Raw genomic sequence first — 18,426 nt, forward strand, 5'->3', positions numbered from 1 at the left:
AGGGTGCCCGTGTTTACAGATTTGGGGTTGTACCTGGTGGGTTCATTGATAATGTGTGTGAGATTGAGGGCATCAAGCTTAGATTGTAGGATGGCCGGGGTGTTAAGCATGTCCCAGTTTAGGTCACCTAGCAGCACGAGCTCTGAAGATAGATGGGGGCAATCAGTTCACATATGGTGTCCAGGGCACAGCTGGGGGCAGAGGGTGGCCTATAGCAAGCAGCAACGGTGATAGACTTGTTTCTGGAAAGGTGGATTTTTAAAAGTAGAAGCTTGAATTGTTTGGGTACAGACCTGGATAGTAAAACATAACTATGCATGCTATCTCTGCAGTAGATTGCAACTCAAACAGTTCTATCTTGTCGGAAAATGTAGTTATAGTTATAGTTAGGGATGGAAAGTTAGGGATGGAAATTTCTGGGTTTTTGGTTGTCTTCCTGGGCCAGGATTCAGACATGCTAGGACATGCGGGTTGGCAGAGAGTGCTAGGGCAGTGTATAAAACAAACTTAGGGAGGAGGCTTCTAATGTTAACATGCATGAAACCAAGGCTTTTACGGTTATCAAATCAAGTTTATTTTATATAGCCCTTTGTACATCAGCTAATATCTCGGTTACAGAAGTCAATAATAGAGAGCGCCTGGGGAATAGGAGTGGAGCTAGGCACTGCAGGGCTTGGGTTAACCTCCACATCACCAGAGGAACAGAGAATGAGTAGGATAAGGGTACGACTAAAGGCTAAAAGAACTGGTCGCCTAGTACTTTCAGAACAGAGAGTAAAAGGAGCCGATTTCTGGGCATTGTAGAATAGATTCAAGGCATAATTTACAAACAAAGGTATGGTAGGATGTGAATACAGTGGGGGTAAACCTGTGCATAGAGTGACGATGAAGGAGATATTGTCTCTAGGAATATCATTTAAACCAGGTGGTGTCACCGAATGTGTTGGAGGTGGAATTCAAGTGTTCACTAAGGCGTTTTGAGCAGGGCTAGAGGCTCTACAGCTAAATAAGGCAAGAAATACAAACCAAAACAGCAATGGACAAGGCATATTGACGTTAGGGAGAGGCATGCGTAGCCGAGTAATCATGGGAGTCCAGTGAGTGGCTTCAGGTAGCTAGAGGGCCGGGGCTAGCAGAAGGGCCTTTGAAGGACGTTGCGATGGAAGAAAGTCTGTTGTCAGCAGATGGATCAGCAAGGCTCCGTGTGGTAAACCAGGCCAATTGGCAAAATAGGTATAGTGGCCGAAGAATTTGTCCGATGGGCCTCTTAAGCTAACAGTCCGGTGTGCACTAGACAGCTTACGTTAGCGGGCCGCGGCTAGCAGTGCCGCAGAGCCAGTTTGAGTACCCCCTCGAGTAGATTTCGTCGGTAGTCCAATCGTGAAAGATCGCCAGGGTTCCGTGCCCCGTACCGGCAGTAGAAGGGGGTCCGGGCCAGTTGGCAAAAAGGGTATTATAGCCCAGGAGTGGCTGTTGGGCTTCTTCTGCTACCCGGGATATGGGCCTAGCATGGGCTAGCTCCAGGCTAATTGGTGCTAGCTTCGGGACAGGGACGTGACGTTAAACCAGGAATAGTCACTCGGATTGCAGCTAGCTAGCTGTGGGGATCCAGGTGAAAAGGTTCAGAACTTGCGGTAGGAATCTGGGGATATGGAGAGAAAATAGGTCCGGTATGCTCTGTTTTTAATCGCGTTGTACAACCTGGCGAGAGCTTTCCGAGCTAAAGGTTAGATGATGACCGCTAGCAGTGGTTAGCTAACTATTAGCTAGTTAGCTGGCTAGCTTCTGTTGGGGAATACCGGTTCGGAGGTGGATAAGCATACTTTAGAAGAGACAGATCCACACCACATTGGGTGAGGCGGGTTGCAGGAGAATATTTTGAAGTTGAGGTTTAGACAAATATAAAAGATATGCATAGAAAAAAGATATATACATGGGACATATACAAGACGAAAAACAAAGACGTCTGACTGCTACGCCATCTTGGATATAGGAATAACTGCCTGAGGTGACACAGTGGTGTGTGAAATCTGTGAATTTATTGTAATGTTTTAAAATTGTATTAACTGCCTTACTTTTGCTGGACCCCAGGAAGAGTAGCTGCTGCTTTGACAGCAGCTAATGGGGATACACAATATATACAAATACAAACAGCCTGTAGGCCTATGGCCAATGTAGCAGTAGGCCAACAACTTCCATTGCTCTTTCACAGCAAGGATTGAGAGAATGCCAAGAGTATGTAAAGCTGTCATCAAGGCAAAGGGTGGCTACTTTGAAGAATATCAAATAGAAAATATTTTTGATTTGTTTAACACTTTTTTGGTTACTACATAATTCCATATGTGTTATTTCATAGTTTTAACGTCTTCACTATTATTCTACAATGTAGAATAAGAAAAACCCTGGGATGAGTAGATGTGTCCAAACTTTTGAACGGTAGTGTATGTATGTATGTATGTACAAATGGGCCGGCAGGTAGCCTAGTGGTTAGAGCGTTAGGCCTGTAACCGAAAGGTTAGTGGATTGAATCCCCGAGATGACAAGGTAAAAATCTGTCATTCTGCCCTGAACAAGGCAGTTAACCCACTGTTCCTAGGCCGTCATTGTAAATAAGAATTTGTTCTTAACTGCCTTGCCTAGTTAAATAAAGGTAAAACGATATATGTATATATATATGCCACACACCCCTCTCCTTCTTGCCTCAATATTTATATTATACTCAAGACATCTTCACACATATTTTTAGATGCTTTTTACTGACAGCCTCAACTCAATAATCATCTAGGCCTATTGCCACGCGTACTGACCAAATTACGGGGTTCCCAAATAGGCACACAAGCTTGTGATTTGAAACAATCCAAAGAAGCTAATGATCCTCGATTACTCTGTGGCGAAGTCATGCCTTCAGGTGACTGATTTTATATATATTTCTGTACAGACAGGAGTAATTATATAATTTATTTCCATTTACTTCCCTATTGGACCCACCGCTATGCCATTTATCTCCTGTTCTATTGGTTTCATTTAAACTTTCTTTCGTTGTCCAGAAGCCAAAGGCCTAGTCATATTAGCAACCCATCCTAGTCATTTCATCTTTAAGTTTCCAAAAGAGAATTTCATCTGTCACATATGGAACCGCTATCAGGTGCACTGTTTAGAATGGTGTTTTCCCGCGAATTGCATTTTGGCAAATGTTTGAAAATTACATTTTATTGGCTGCTTCATTACATGATTTTCATGTTCTGTTAAGATTAATTAGCATAATCAAAATATGATTTCTGGCATTCTGAGCACCGTGGGTGGATGGGTTATTGACCCAATGAATATTGGTGCGGGAAATTTCTCGAACGGACGGTATATTAAAATCTTCCAGGTCACGTTATCAAGCGCCACCACTGAAACACTGGTGTAGCCTAGCTATAATATAATATCAATGACAATGTACGATAACGTTAATATTCGCATTGGAGGGGTAAACGTTCATTATTGATATGCTGACGTTAATTGATAATGTGTATTTTCAGCTAATTTAATTTGTATGGCTGAGACAAACCCTTTAATTGTCTGCACATTCTTGTGAATTGTTGCATTATTCAAGTGTAATATGGCTTGGTTGGATTATTCAATATTGTAATATGTTTTAAAAGGGCTCCCGAGTGGAGCAAGCGGTCTAAGCTTCGGCATCTCAGTGCTTGAGGCGTCACTACAGACACCCTGGTTCGATTCCAGGCTGTATCACAACCGGCCGTGACTGGGAGTCCCAAAGGGCGGCGCACAATTGGCCTAGCGTTGTCCGGGTTTGGCCGTCATAAATAATAATTTGTTCTTAACTGACTTGCCTAGTTAAATAAAGGCTAAATAAAAATGTTAAAAAGACAAGAAAATTTGCTTGTATTTTTGAATTGTTTGTGTTTACTGGCTAGCGGCTAACGGCTACTGTGATATTTACGGTCAATTTCAGCTGCAGACCAAGAAAGTAGAGTTGCCAGCGACAATGAAAGGTAGGCAAGGATGTAATGTGAACTCAAAAGTAGAAATCTCTTTAGGCATTCCGCTCCTCAGAATCTCCATCTCTCGTAGTTAGGATAGGGCCCTAGTCATGATTTCTGCATTTTCGAAGACCCTGTAACCAAAATACAGGTATAGAGTCTGTGTGAATGGTGAACACTTCCATTGTTTAACACCTCCCTAATTTGAACTGAAAACAGCCCCCATGGTTTAACAACACCCCACAATTTGCCAGTTACACACTGATATGAATACAAGGGGCGTACCTGCAACTAAGATGTAAATATGAAAAAGAGAGCGAGAGAAAGAGACACACAAAGCTCAATGTTCCCTTTTCAATTGTGGTACAGGGAGAGCAGGCGAACAGAGTAGAGCTGGTTCCAGGGTGGTTAATGATTATAGAGCAGCTCTATGGCGGTGCAGGCAGACTTGCCTAAACCCAAACCTCCATGATGACACCTGACAAGGTTATTCTGCAGCAGAGGCCTTCTCATGACTTGTGCGGCTGGTGCCTGCTGCCTAGGACATGTTTGCTTACTGACACTGTTTAGAGATAAACAAGCCAGGCTATCAGTTTTACAAATCCGTTTTTACAACGAGCCGGGCTATTCGTTTTATAAACACACAACAGAAGAGAGCCCTCAGGGCTGCCCAGCTATGCCATTCACGCACACACCCCTAAATAAAAGGCTTACCAACACAAAAACATGCACACACAATTGTCCATTCTAGATGTGGATCATAAAACAGTCTCACCGGCTTCAATCCTGGCTGCGCTCAATTTAAAAACTGATTCTAGATGTTGATGATTTAGCAATGGGGCATAAAATAACAATATGAATGCAACTTAAAACGCTCAACCAGAGCCAGCGCTCCTAGTAGCCGGGGACTTTAATGCAGGGAAACTTAAAACAGTTTTACCAAATTTATATCAGAATGTTAAATGTGCAACCAGAGGGGGAAAAAAACTCTGGACCACCTTTACTCCACACACAGAGAAGCGTACAACGCTCTCCCTCGCTCTCCATTTGGCAAATCTGACCATAATTCTATCCTCCTGATTCCTGCTTACAAGCAAAAATTAAAGCAGGAAGCACAAGTGACAAGATTTTTTAAAAAGTGGTCAGATGAAGCAGATGCTAAACTACAGGACTGTTTTGCTGTCACAGACTGGAATATGTTCCGGGATTCCTCCAATGGCATTGAGGAGAACACCACATCAGTCAATGGCTTCATCAATAAGTGCATCGATGACGTCATCCCCACAGTGACCATACATACATACTATGGATGCACAATATATCGGTGAACATATCGGAATTGGCTGATATTAGCTAAAAATGTCAACATTGGTATCGGCCGATGTCTAGTTTAACGTCGATGTGCAAAACCGATGTCAAAGCTGACGTGCATACCTATATAACGTAGGTACACGCCGTAATGACGGCACATAAAATTTGGCGCTACACGTGCAACACAGCATACATAACCTAGCCCACAATGTCTGCTGTGTGGATCAACAGTCAACAAATCGAGCAGTCATTTGAAAGAGTAAGAAAATTTCACCAAGACAACTCAAAGGCAAAATACATTAAAGCCAAGATAATGGAATTCATTGCCCTTGACAATAAACCGTTCTCTGTCGAGGGCGATGTTGGCTTTCGCCGACTGGTCGAGCACCGGTACACACTACCAAGTGCGCTATTTTTCAGATGTTGCCCTACCAGAGTTACACAGTAATAGCGTCACTGTTATTAGCGTCAAGACATACACACTATGGAACGCCGTTTGGGTCTTTGCGTGTCAAAAAAGATACAGCAACACTGTCAAAGCTGTACAAAAAAAGTCTGCAAACAAGCAAACACCGGCCACAAACGATGCGTTTAAAATACCATGTCGGTAATAAAGCATAATTTGTTTGACTGTAACTTCTGGGGTAGCTAGCTTTAGCTTGGTACCTAGCTAGCACCAATACAACCAGCCTGAAAACAATGACCAGTAGAAACTGCAGTCATTTTCATTATTCTTAGCAATGATTTAGGAATCCTTGTGAGTAAGTATTAGCTAGGTTGCCATTTGTTGTTTGCCTATTGAAATTGAACTTCAGTTCATGAAAATAAATAGCTAGCCAGCAACTTAACCCTGTTGCCCAAAGCTAACATTATAAGCAGCCAGCTAGCTTCATCTGGCTAGTGAGGCACGACCGGACTTGGTTGTGTTGTGAAGTTAGCCACAATAAGGATTAGGCACAATAGTGGAATTTGCGGTTTGCCTTCAAAATAAAGGTGTCATTGACAGTGATGCAAATTAATTAAAAAAATGTATGACAAGCACTGTAGGTGCACGAGACAACTTTACCAGCATCTTGGCATATGTATCGATGAATCGTTGTGACATGAAATACAAGCAATAGTGTAATAACTACGTAAAAAATGTATGAACGCGTTAAATTATTGTGTGATGTGCAGTCATATTCAGGTCCGGATTGGTCAACAAGCTTATTTGACACGTCAAACAGCGTTATCTACTGGTCTTGTTTTCTTTTTTGACACGTAAAGACACAAACGGCGTACCATAGCAAAGACCCAAACGGCATTCCATAGAAATCCTGGTTGAGAATGAAACAACTGATCAAATGAACAATGAAACAGCACAGCAAGTAAGTGAAATTAATAGGTTTTGATGATGTTTTACTTGTAATGGGGACATACGTAAATGCCAACAAAATACCTTTTTGGTCAGTGTGGTGTGTGTAACCTTTATTTAACTAGGCAAGTCATTTAAGAACAAATTCTAATTTACAATGACGGCCTACCCCAGCCAAACCCGGACTACGCTGGGCCAATTGTGCGCCGGCCCTATGGGACTCCCAATCACGGCCGGATGTGACAGAGCCTGGATTCGAACCAGGGACTGTAGTGACACCTCCTGCACTGAGATGCAGTGCCTTAGACCGCTGTGTCCGTGTTAACTATTTAACTGTACTAGAATGCTTAAAAGGCAGCAAAAAAAAAATTATAGTGGTTATCGGTATCAGGTTTTTTGGGCAAGGAAAATATTGGATATCGGGTATCGGCCAAAAATGTTATATTGGTGCATCACAAGTACATACCCCAACCAGAAGCCATGGATTACAGGCAACATCCGCACTGAGCTAAAGGCTAGAGCTGCCGCTTTCAAGGAGCGGGACTCTAATCCAGAAGTTTATAAGAAATCCCGCTATGCCCTCCGATGAACCATCAAACAGGCAAAGCGGCAATACAGGACTAAGATCGAATCGTACTACACCGGCTCTGGCGCTCGTAGGATGTGGCAGGGCTTGCAAACCATTCTCTGATAAGAGTCAGTGCACACAAAAATGTGGTTCACAATAACTGGCAGACAGCACGCGGAAATGTAAACAATGAATATGATGCATATTTCGGTTAAATGGCCATTAGCAAAATGTAAAGAAAAATGTCTGGTGGAATTGGAGATTTCAGTGAGTTCTGTCGAGTGTGACTTCTTGTGCATAGCTAGCTACAGATTGGTTATATCACATTATCTGGTGTACAAATATTTACTGGAAGTTAAAGGTTATGTACTGTTTGGTGTAGCACAGAGAATTTCCGACCAACCTTAACTTGGTGATACTGTCTTTGTTCACTAAATTTAAAAAAAGTTAATTGTCCAGATGCAAGTGGTTTGATTGAATTTAGAAAATGTTTCGTTATTAAAATAAAATGTTGCTCCATAAAGTAATCCAACCATGTGTACTCCGCCATCTTGTCAATTTCAAAACTTCTCTTCTTTGGTATAATGGCATTCGCAACAATTATATGTGCATTCCACCACCTACTGTAGAGGTGGATAATAATTATCCGAAAAGGGAAAAAAATGCAGGGTAAATTTGTATTTATGTTTTAATATAAATTCCATACAAACTATCAATAATGAAATGTTCAACTAAATCAGCCTGCTTTTCTGTTTTAATCAGGTCCCTACACAGGCCCAGAAGGATCCTGTGATGGAGGGACATTTCCTGGCGACAGTAGTCCTTGCAGTGCTTCTGCCGTTAAGTCCTGGAGGCCCAAAAACTTGTCCAGCTTCTTGAACTTGTGCAGTACAATTAATAAATGTGGCAATAAATGCTGCAAAATCCACCTTCACAATAAGTTTATCCAGATCACTTGATTGACGCATAACATTTGCAACTTGTTGTGGCGCATCCACCGCCATATCTTCTTCAGAACTGTGGCCTCTTGCCCCTTCAACTCTCTTCACCGCCTCCACATAGGAGATTTGCTGTACAGCCCTGATCCTTGACACCTCAACCGCTTTCACCCTAACTGGGCACTCAGGGAATTCAGAAATATGATCCCCACCACAGTTGCAACATTTTACATTCACAGAATCTTCCATAACATATTCCTTCCGTCTGCAAACACTTGACACATGGCCCAACTTCTTAAATTTCTTGCATTGAATCAAGGTTTGCACAAATGCTCTTACGGCATATTTTATACAGTACATTTGGAAAGTATTCAGACCTCTTGACTTTTTCCACATTTTGTTACGTTACAGCCTTGTTCTAAAATGCATTAAATTGTTTTTTTCTCTCAATCTACACACATTACCCCATAATGACAAAGCAAAACAGGTTTTTAAAAATGCTCATCAAACATCAATAATACAGATAAATTTTTCTCATTTTTCCCCATTCTCCATACGGGTCAAGCCACGTACATTAACTACTCCTGGAATTTTTGGTCTAAGATATTGTTTAGTTATGCTTTATCTTGGCCAGGTCGCAGTTGCAAATGAGAACTTGTTCTCAACTAGCCTACCTGGTTAAATAAAGGTGAAATAAAAATAAAATAAAAAATCTATGTCCAACAGGATGCCAGAGATGACACCTTTTACCAATACCCTACTCCGAAAATCAATGCTGTCAACTTCATGCGTCGATAAGCCACAATTCACGCTCCTTTTGCTCTTTAGATACACATGACACCATACCACTCCTTTGTTGCTTTGATCGCATCCACTTTTTAATCATCCTCTTGACTTCAAAAGGGTTTCCAAAATAAACACCTTTATCCAAAAACGTATTCCAACAAGAAACGATTCAGACTCATTTTCCACAACAATCTTTGCCCTTTTTGTTCCATTCTTGGGACTTCACTGTTGTCCATTTTCAACTTCAAAATGACAGTTCTGCTTCCACCATCTCAGTTTCAAATCTTCTCTTATTGATTGGTCCACCCCTAAGTGCAGCATGTCACGATGACACTCACCTGTCTCGATTAATGAGAGAAGATTTTTTTTAAACAAAATGGTGGCATACACATTGTTGGATTACATCCTGGAGCAAAAAAATTAATATTTTTCTAAATTCAAAATGAACCACCTACAACTGGACATGGATATTTTAGAAGATACATGTTTGGCCAAATCGAGAATGAAGATAGTATCGCAAAGTTAAGGTTGGTCAAAAATTCTCTGAGCTACACCAAACAGTACCTATCCTGTAACTCCCAGTAATGGATACCAAAAAGCTTTGGTTATATCATATTATCTGGTGTAACAATCTGTAGCTAACTAGTTAGTAGTTTTTTCAATCCAACAGCATGCAACACTGAAGATAAACATTTAGCTACCTAGCTAACATTCGACAACAAAAATGATTAGGCAGATGTTACAGCTATAGAGATCCTATTCAATTACTAGAGGGCTATTAGTCCAAGGGCCACCCACCAAAAAAAGGCTTCAGAAAAGGAATTCAGTGACCCAGGAAACAAAACTGCAACGTTTCTACATCATTACATAGATAATGTTATGAATATGAACCCTGTGGTTCAAAACTTGCAAAAGTTGCACATTAATTAAATATTATAAATCAAAAGGTACAATTTCGTAATCAGAGTGCTTTGAGTAATCTCCCCTAGCAACATTATGAGGTTGCCATGTTACACCTTGGTTTCAATTGTTACACATGTTCAGTTGTCCATGTTTGCAGAAAGCAACATATGTACCGGACTGGAGGAATCCCAAAATCTATTTTTCTCAGATGCCAGAACAACCCTTTATGTAGCTGTCGGGACCTTGAATGTTTTGAGAACTGAGTTAGCTAGCAAACATGGTTCTGTCTTGAGGTTGACTATCAGGAAAACACAATGAGGGCCCTTGTAGGCGAAATACAGCTGCCAAAATGTCTTATATTAACTGAGAAACCACTGTACATGGTTAAAACATATTTCCTTTTTTCTGGATCAGTAAAGGACCGGTAACATGTGTTGCTTGAGTTTATGCAAGGACGAACACCGAAACTCACAAAGAGTTCTGTGTGCCAGAGTGGAACAAAATTAACCAAAGTGAAACATAGCAACGTCCGACCGTTGTTAGGGAAATTACCCAAGATTGATGCTAAAAATCTTAACTTTTATACAAAAATGTAACGTGCAACTAAGTTTTGAACCACACAATGTTCATATTCATAACATTATCTAGGCTACATAATGTTGTTGAAATTTTGCAGTTTTGTTTCCTGGGTCACGGAACAACATTTTTGGTGGGTGGGCCTTGGACTATATGTCATAAATCAGGGGTGTCAAATTAATTCCATGACGGGGCTAGTGTCTGCTGGTTTGTACTTTCAATGAATACCTAGACAACTAGATGAGGGGAGTTCCTAACTAATCAGTGACCTTAATTCATCAGTCAAGTACAAGGGAGGAGCGAAAACCCGCAGACACTTTGCCCTCTGTGGACTGAGTTTGATACGTGTCATAAACCCTCAAATATTCAGAAAAAGGTGAAAATGATAGCCATATTGGTCATGGAGAAATCCAAACCAGTCTAATTGGATAGAATGGCAGTAGAGCAGGCAGTAGAGCAACCCTGTTCCTGGAGTGCTACCCTCATGTCGGTTTTCGCTCCAACCCCAGTTGTTTCTAACCTGATTCATTTCATCAAACAGCTAATTATTAAAATCAGGTGTGCTAGATTAGGATTGGACTAAAAAAAAAACCTACAGGACAGTAGCTCTCCAGGATGTTGGAGAACCCTGCAGTAGAGGCATAATCATGATTTTATGTATTCAGGAAAATAAAAGGCATGTGATATCGGAAAATGTTTAATAGAATTGTCACCCTAAAACAGTATCATAAACACAGTTTATAAAGGTTTTATATAAATTGTCAGTATAAATAGCTTCATATGTAAACAGACCATACATGTCCAAATGTTTCTTGGAAAGCTGTGAGTGTTATATGATACAATATCAGTATTTGTTGCATTTACAACTTGCTTAAGTCCTATTATCAACTGTTTTTTTTCCCAGTTTGTGGTTTTGAATTTATTATGGATCCTCTTCCTGTGGTCCCAAAAAATTAAGGCAGTTACACAATTTTAAAAACATTACAATACATTCATAACAGATTTCACAACACACCAAGTGTGCCCTCAGGCCCCTACTCCACTACCACATATCCACAACACAAAATCCATGTATGTGTGTTTGTGTATGTTATCATGTGTGTGTATGCACCTATGTTTTTGTTTATTCAATCCCCTGTTCCATAAGGTGCATTTTAGTTTTTTAATAGTTTTAATAAAATGTGCCATATTGGCAGTTAACTTGTAAAATTGTCTGGCTAGCTAACAAACATACATTCTTCAAATTCATTATTTTAAACAATATCTTATAACAACATTGGCAAACCAACTCCCTGACCAAAATGGCTGACCTATCCCGTCTTAAGGTTCATGTACATTCTAGTATTCTAATTATATGGTTCCAGCTACCTGGATGAAAAGGCTAGCTTAATCAGCGAACGTTTAGCTTCGCTGGCCCATAGTTCTTAATACGGTGTGATAATCAAATCAAATTTATTTATATAGCCATTCGTACATCAGCTGATATCTCAAAGTGCTGTACATAAACCCAGCCTAAAACCCCAAACAGCAAGCAATGCAGGTGTAGAAGCATAATGTATTGTTACCTAGCCAAACGTAGACATATTGATAGTTCATTGTTCTCCAACCCTGTTCCTGGAGAGCTAACGTTAAACTCCTGTAGGTTTTCAACACAACCAGTTATAACTAACCTGATTAAATTACTCAGCCAAATAAGTATTAGAATCAGGTGCGTTAGGGTTGCAGCGAAAACCTACAGGAACGTAACTCTCCAGAAACAGGGTTAGAGAGCCCTGGCTCGGGTAGTTGTTTAAGCTAGTTCACTTATGTGCTCGATGGTAAACCCAACCCAGTCAATGAAAACGATGATACACATTGGCCCATGTGTTAGAGCTAATTCTCCACTGAACAACAGGTACTGCTGATCAATGGAAAGTTTGCTAAACTGGGGTAAAGCTCTCTAACCAATAAAGACTACGTTAGAATCTGTCCTTCAGACCAATCAAACCTCGGACTAGATTCCACCAATCAAGGTTTCTACGGGCTCAGTTAGTTGTGAAACTGACGCCATTAGGGATCTACCAAAAATCGCCAGTCGTACGAGCCAAAATTTAGACAAGAGCCAACATGGCGGCCTCAGTGCGGCAGTTTCTTGGCCGCCTCGGTTCCTTTCAGCTGGCCACCAATAAGCGGCTCAGAGAGCGGGGAGGGAAATGGCGCCTATGTTCATCTTCCAAAACAATCGTCTATTGGACAAGAACAGCAATTGAAAATGCGCAAAGTCATAGGCCCAATTCCATAGCGACACAGTATGGTTTCACATATAGACATTAACCATGTATATAATCTGATTTTTACTCACTTTGTTTTACGGGTTAGCACAAGTGAAGTTCAGCTCACCGTATTATTTATTTTATTTCAGTAGCAACGGGAAACAAGATGGCTGCCAAGTACATCTGCTCTAACCGGAAACTGTGCAACGTTGGTGCGCTGACGTCAAGAACTTCAAATTCTGAGCCTTAGAGCCTCAAACTACGTTAATTTTGAGTGCAGTTATAGATTTTCTTTTGTAGTTTCTCTTTTCAAGTGCAAAAAAGTAACTAGTGTTTCTTTCCCCCTCTTCAATCCATTTTGCTCTTGACCTTACGCTGTGGCGCCTTTTGCCAGATCCGTGTAAGTCTGTTCTAATTCTAGTTGTAAAGACCTGAACACAGACTCCTTCTTCAGATAGATTATCTTTCTTTAGAAAACTGTCAAGCTTGCTCATCATCTCCTTTTCTCTATGGTTCTTTAATTGCATCAGCTCTTTGGCGCGTTTAATGGCTACAACTCTGACTTTATATTTGAAAAATTCCCATCTACTTCCATGACCCAAGTCTTTTCTTGCAAAAATATCTTTAGCTAATGATTTGATGTTTTCAATGAGATCAGTATCTTTAAGAAGTGTATTGTTTAATTTCCAATACCCTCGAGTGCCTTTTGATTTTTTAGTAGCTTGTAAATTCAGGGAAATCAAGTGATGATCAGAAAAGGGAGTCAACTGATGATCTACATCTATAACAAATTGTAACAAAAAAGGGGAAGTTAGGAATAAATCTATTCTAGATTTACGTGACATAGTTTTGTTGGTCCAGGTATAACCCTTAGCATCCGGATTGAAATAACGCCAGGCATCCTCAACACAGAGATCCTTGCATAATGTAGTAATAATGTTACTATTTTGAGGGTTTTGACTCGTTCTAGGAGGAAAACGATCAACAGATGCATCAGGTGTTTCATTAAAATCCCCTGAAATAATTAGAAAAGCCTCTGAGTATTTGATGTTTAAATCCTGTACTTTCCTGGTAAATTGGGTAAAAAGGATCTTATTAGGAGCATGTGACGATGTTTCATGCAAAGATCCCATTACAATATCATCATTTGTCAATTCCTTTTATGAAAACCTTTACAGCTCTCAATTTCAGGAGATGGTTGTGAAAGCTACATTTGCCACATTCAGAATTGTGTCCCTGTAATTGAGGATGATTTCCACTCAGTTTGCGATTCACCTGTGTCAATTTGAGAAATTAGAGAGGCTCTGAATTCAATGAAAAAAGGGAAATCACCTGACCCTGTCAGTTGAATTCTATAGACAGTTTTGGGAGTTGCTAGAAGACCCGATTTTCAATATGTTTCAAGATTGCATTAAAAATGGGGAAATAGTCTCCACTATGAAACAGGGCCTTATTTCATTGATTCCGAAGCCTGATAAAGACCCTTCTCTCATTGACAATTGGAGACCAATTACTTTATTAAATGTTGATTACAAATTGATTGCTCTGGTTTATGCCAAAAGATTAAAGAAAGGAATAGATACCATTATAAATGAGACTCAAACAGGATTTATGAAGGGCCGTCACATAAGCTCTAACATTCGTTTAGTCTTGGACCTTATAGATTATTCAGATGCAATTGACTCAGTACATCAGTAAATGAAAAGAAACTGCAACTTAAAATCTTAACCGTCATTTGGATTGAACATTTTTAAAACACAAAAAAACAGTATTCACTTGAATTTGCTAACAATGTCTTACTGTATTTAAATTTTATTTTATTTCAACTAACTTATGTTTTAATTCCATATTGGGCTTTACAATCATTTACAAAAAGACTTAGAAATCTATTTCAAATTACAAAAAATAAAATTACAGTAAGGATCTTTAAAAATAACTTGCAGTGTTTTGTGTTGGCGGTTGTCCTTCATTTACCCAATGAATGACAGGGAGTTTATATAGTGTGCGACTCTTTATTTTTAGAGCTGATAGTTTATTCGCCGGTAGTCAGCACCTCTACATAAAATTGTTTTCTCTGCTCATGTTTTTTATACTTTTATACGGTTGTCCTATCTCTGGACTTCTGTAAAGCCTTTGACACAATTGAACATGAATTTCTCTTTAGGTCTCTTAAACTTTTTGGATTTGGTGAACATTTTAATAAAGAAATTCGCATGTTTTACAAAGATATAAATAGTTTTGTGCTACTAAACCTTAATACTTCCAAAAGATTTAGTATCAACAGAAGTGTACGACAGGGATGCCCAATTTCGCCATTTTTATTCATTTTGGTTGTGGAACTTCTATCTCTAGATATTCTGAATGATGCAAATTTGTATAGCTTAACCATTTTTAACAAAGAAATCAAAATTTCCCAACTGGCTGATGATACTACTCTTTTCTTAAGAGACAAAGACCAGGTCGCACATGCCCTTAATGCTATAACGGCATTTTCTATTGCATCAGGATTAATGCTGAATGTTTCTAAATGTGAAATCTTATGTTTATTTGACTCTGATGATAAAGAAATTGAAAATGTTCCTGTAAAGGACTGTGTTAAATATTTAGGAATACATCTGTCAAAAAAACACTTAGTCAGACAACATTTGAATTTCTCTCCTAAAATTAAGAGAACTAAAAATATATTTAATAATTGGCTACAAAGATATCTTTCTATACTTGGGAGAGTACTTCTGTCCAAGGCAGAGGGACTGTCTCGTTTTGTGTACCCCTCATTATCGTTATGTGTAAATCCAGCTACTTGTAAAGAGATCAATAAGACCTTTCTTGACTTCATCTGGAAAAATAAGTCTCACAAACTAAAAAAATCTGTCCTTTCTAACAAAAGAGCTGAAGGCGGTCTAGAAGTGTTGGATTTTGTTGACATAAATAACACTTTCGAGATAAACTGTCTGAAAAAAATGTTTGCTCGATACTGACTCAATATGGTATTTCATTCCAAATAATGTGTTTAATAAATTGGGAGGTCTTCGATTTTTACTGAAATGTAATTATATTCTTGAAAGATTACCTGCTAAATTGGCTAGGTTTCACCAACAAGCTTTAATGGCCTGGAAAATATGTTTTCTGCACAATTTTTCCCCTCATAAAGCTCTTTTGTGGAATAATTCAGACATTACTGTAAGGAATAAGTCATTGTTCTACCCCAGCTGGCATGAGAGGAATATTGACTTTGTTCTATATATTTTCGACAACAAGGGTAATATTCTCACATTTGAACAATTTATAACAATGAAAGAGTTTCCAATACCTTTCAGAGAGTTTATTTCTGTGATCAAAGCCGTTCCCAGTGGTCTAACTACACTTATGAAAAATCATCTTAATTTTGGGAATGATAACAAAGTTTATCCAGAACTCAGATTGGAAGGCGTCGGCTTACTTGAGAAATCTTGTTGTAATAAATAAATAAGACAAATTCTTCATTCACAAAACCAACTTACACCAAGAGGAAAGTTTTTCTGGAACATGCTTATTCCTGACATTGTCTGGAAAAATGCATGGTTAAGGCCTTACAAATACTGTATACCAAACAAAGTTAAGGAAGTGCACTTCAAAAGTTTACATAAGATATATCCATGTAACTCTATGATTTCCACATTTGTGGCTATTGATGATATCTGTGTTTTCTGTGAAAAAGAAGGTGAGAATCTGTCTCACTTGTTCTTTGAATGTAAATTTGTGTCAGAATTTTGGGAAAAACTTGCAAAGTACTTATTTACCATTATGAACACTGCCTATAATTTTAACATAAAATATTTAATATGTTACTATTGCAATGATAACAAAACCACTGAAATGATTGTTAATTTTTTAATTATTGTTGCCAAATACTTTATACACAAACAAAAATTCCCAAATTCTATACCAAAATTACCAATTTTTCTGATTGAATTTAATTATCTTATTAAAACACTAACCCTAGTGAATAACAACAAGAATAACACCTTCATGAATCATTATAATAAGATATTTTCAGAGTGAATATAATTGCACTTAAATTGTTTATTTTTTGTATTTTATTTTTATATTTTTTGTATGTTTGAGCATTGTTAAAACATGTGTTTGGTTTGCTAGACATGTTTGATGTAGCAATGTAAGTAGATTTTTGTATTATGAATCAAATTTTTAAAAAATAAAATAAAAAAAAGAGCCTCAAACTACAAAATGCTTCACATAATTATTTTACAAACCCAGGAAGTCAAAGGGTGTGCAATGGTGTGTGAATACTTTAGGGACCTGCTGGGTGCTGGCCATAAATCTATGGTGCTGTTCCACCCCCTTTCCATAAGAGATTATCTGCACCAAACATGCAGAGAAACGTGTATGTGCCACAGAAAGAACAAGTAAAACAGCTTATTCTACCACATCACTTATAGAACAATAACCTACATTTGAAAACCAAATACTCTGTGCTTCCATTCTATCCCAATGTCCATATTTTTCTAATCCTTGTATGGAAAACTACACTGAACAAAAACATAAAACGCAACAATTTCAAAGCTTTTACTTAGTTATTGTTCATATAAGGAAATCAGTCAATTGAAATAAATAAATTGGGCCCAAATCTATAGATTTCACATGACTGGGAATACAGATATGATTTTGTTGGTCACAGAAATGCATCTGTTGGTCCTCATGCAGCACGACAGATCTCATTCACATAGAGTTGATCAGGCTGTTGATTCTGGCCTTGGAACGTTGTCCCACTTCTCTTCAATGGCTGTACAATGCTGCTGGATATTTGCAGGAACTGGAACATGCTGTCGTACACATTGATCCAGAGCATCCCAAACATGCTCAATGGGTGACATGTCTGGTGAGTATGCAGGCCATGGAAGAACTGGCACATTTTCACCTTCCAGGGATTGTGTACAGATCCTTGAGACATGGGGCAATGCATTATCATGTGGAAACATGCGGTGATGGCAGTGGATGAATGGCACCACAATGGGCCACAGGATTTCGTCACTGTATCTCTATGTATTCAAATTGCCTTTGATAAAATACCATTGTGTTCATTGTCTGTAGCTTATGCCTGCCCATACCATAACCACACAGCCACCATGGGGCACTCTATTCACAACGTTGACATCAGCAAACCGATTGCCCACACAACGCCATACTCGCTGTCTGCCAAGTAGAGTTGAAACCGGTATTCATCTGTGAAGAGCACACTTCAGGTGGTGAGCTTTTGACCACTGAAGTTGGTTACATCGCCGAACTGCAGTCAGGTCAAAACCCTTGTGAGGACGATAAACACACAGATTTACATTTACATTTAAGTCATTTAGCAGACACTCTTATCCAGAGTGACTTACAAGTACATACATTCATACTTTTTTGTACTGGCCCCCCGTGGGAATCGAACCCACAACCCTGGCGTTGCAAGCGCCATGCTCTACCAACTGAGCCACATGGGACAGATGAGCTTCCCTGAGACAGTTTGCGCAAAAGTTATTTGGTTGTGCAAACCCAGTTTCATCAGCTGTCCAGGTGGCTGATCTCAGACAATCCCACAGGTGAAGAAGCTGGATGTGGAGATCCTGGGCTGCCGTGGTTACACATGGTCTGTGGTTGTAGGGACGGTTGGATGTTCTGACAAATTCTCTAAAACGATGTTGGAGGCAGTGTCTGGTAGAAAAATTAACATAAAATTCTCCGGCAACAGCTCTGGTGGACATTCCTGCAA

At 39.3% G+C, this 18,426-nt stretch overlaps 1 protein-coding gene across 4 annotated transcripts in view; it reads right to left on the reverse strand.

The window, feature by feature from the left end:
• Positions 1 to 12,873, reverse strand: part of LOC129820155 (nuclear transcription factor Y subunit gamma-like) — a 54,821-nt gene extending 41,948 nt beyond the window's left edge. For all 4 annotated transcript variants that reach the window (XM_055877101.1, XM_055877095.1, XM_055877100.1 and 1 more), the window contains exon 1: positions 12,767 to 12,873. In XM_055877101.1, the coding sequence (XP_055733076.1) occupies position 12,767 (1 nt within the window). In that variant the 5' untranslated portion in view covers positions 12,768 to 12,873. The remainder of the gene's footprint in view (positions 1 to 12,766) is intronic.
• Positions 12,874 to 18,426: the final 5,553 nt, after the last annotated feature.

Source organism: Salvelinus fontinalis, chromosome 22 (genome assembly GCF_029448725.1).
Source record: "Salvelinus fontinalis isolate EN_2023a chromosome 22, ASM2944872v1, whole genome shotgun sequence".
Classification (NCBI taxonomy): domain Eukaryota; kingdom Metazoa; phylum Chordata; class Actinopteri; order Salmoniformes; family Salmonidae; genus Salvelinus; species Salvelinus fontinalis.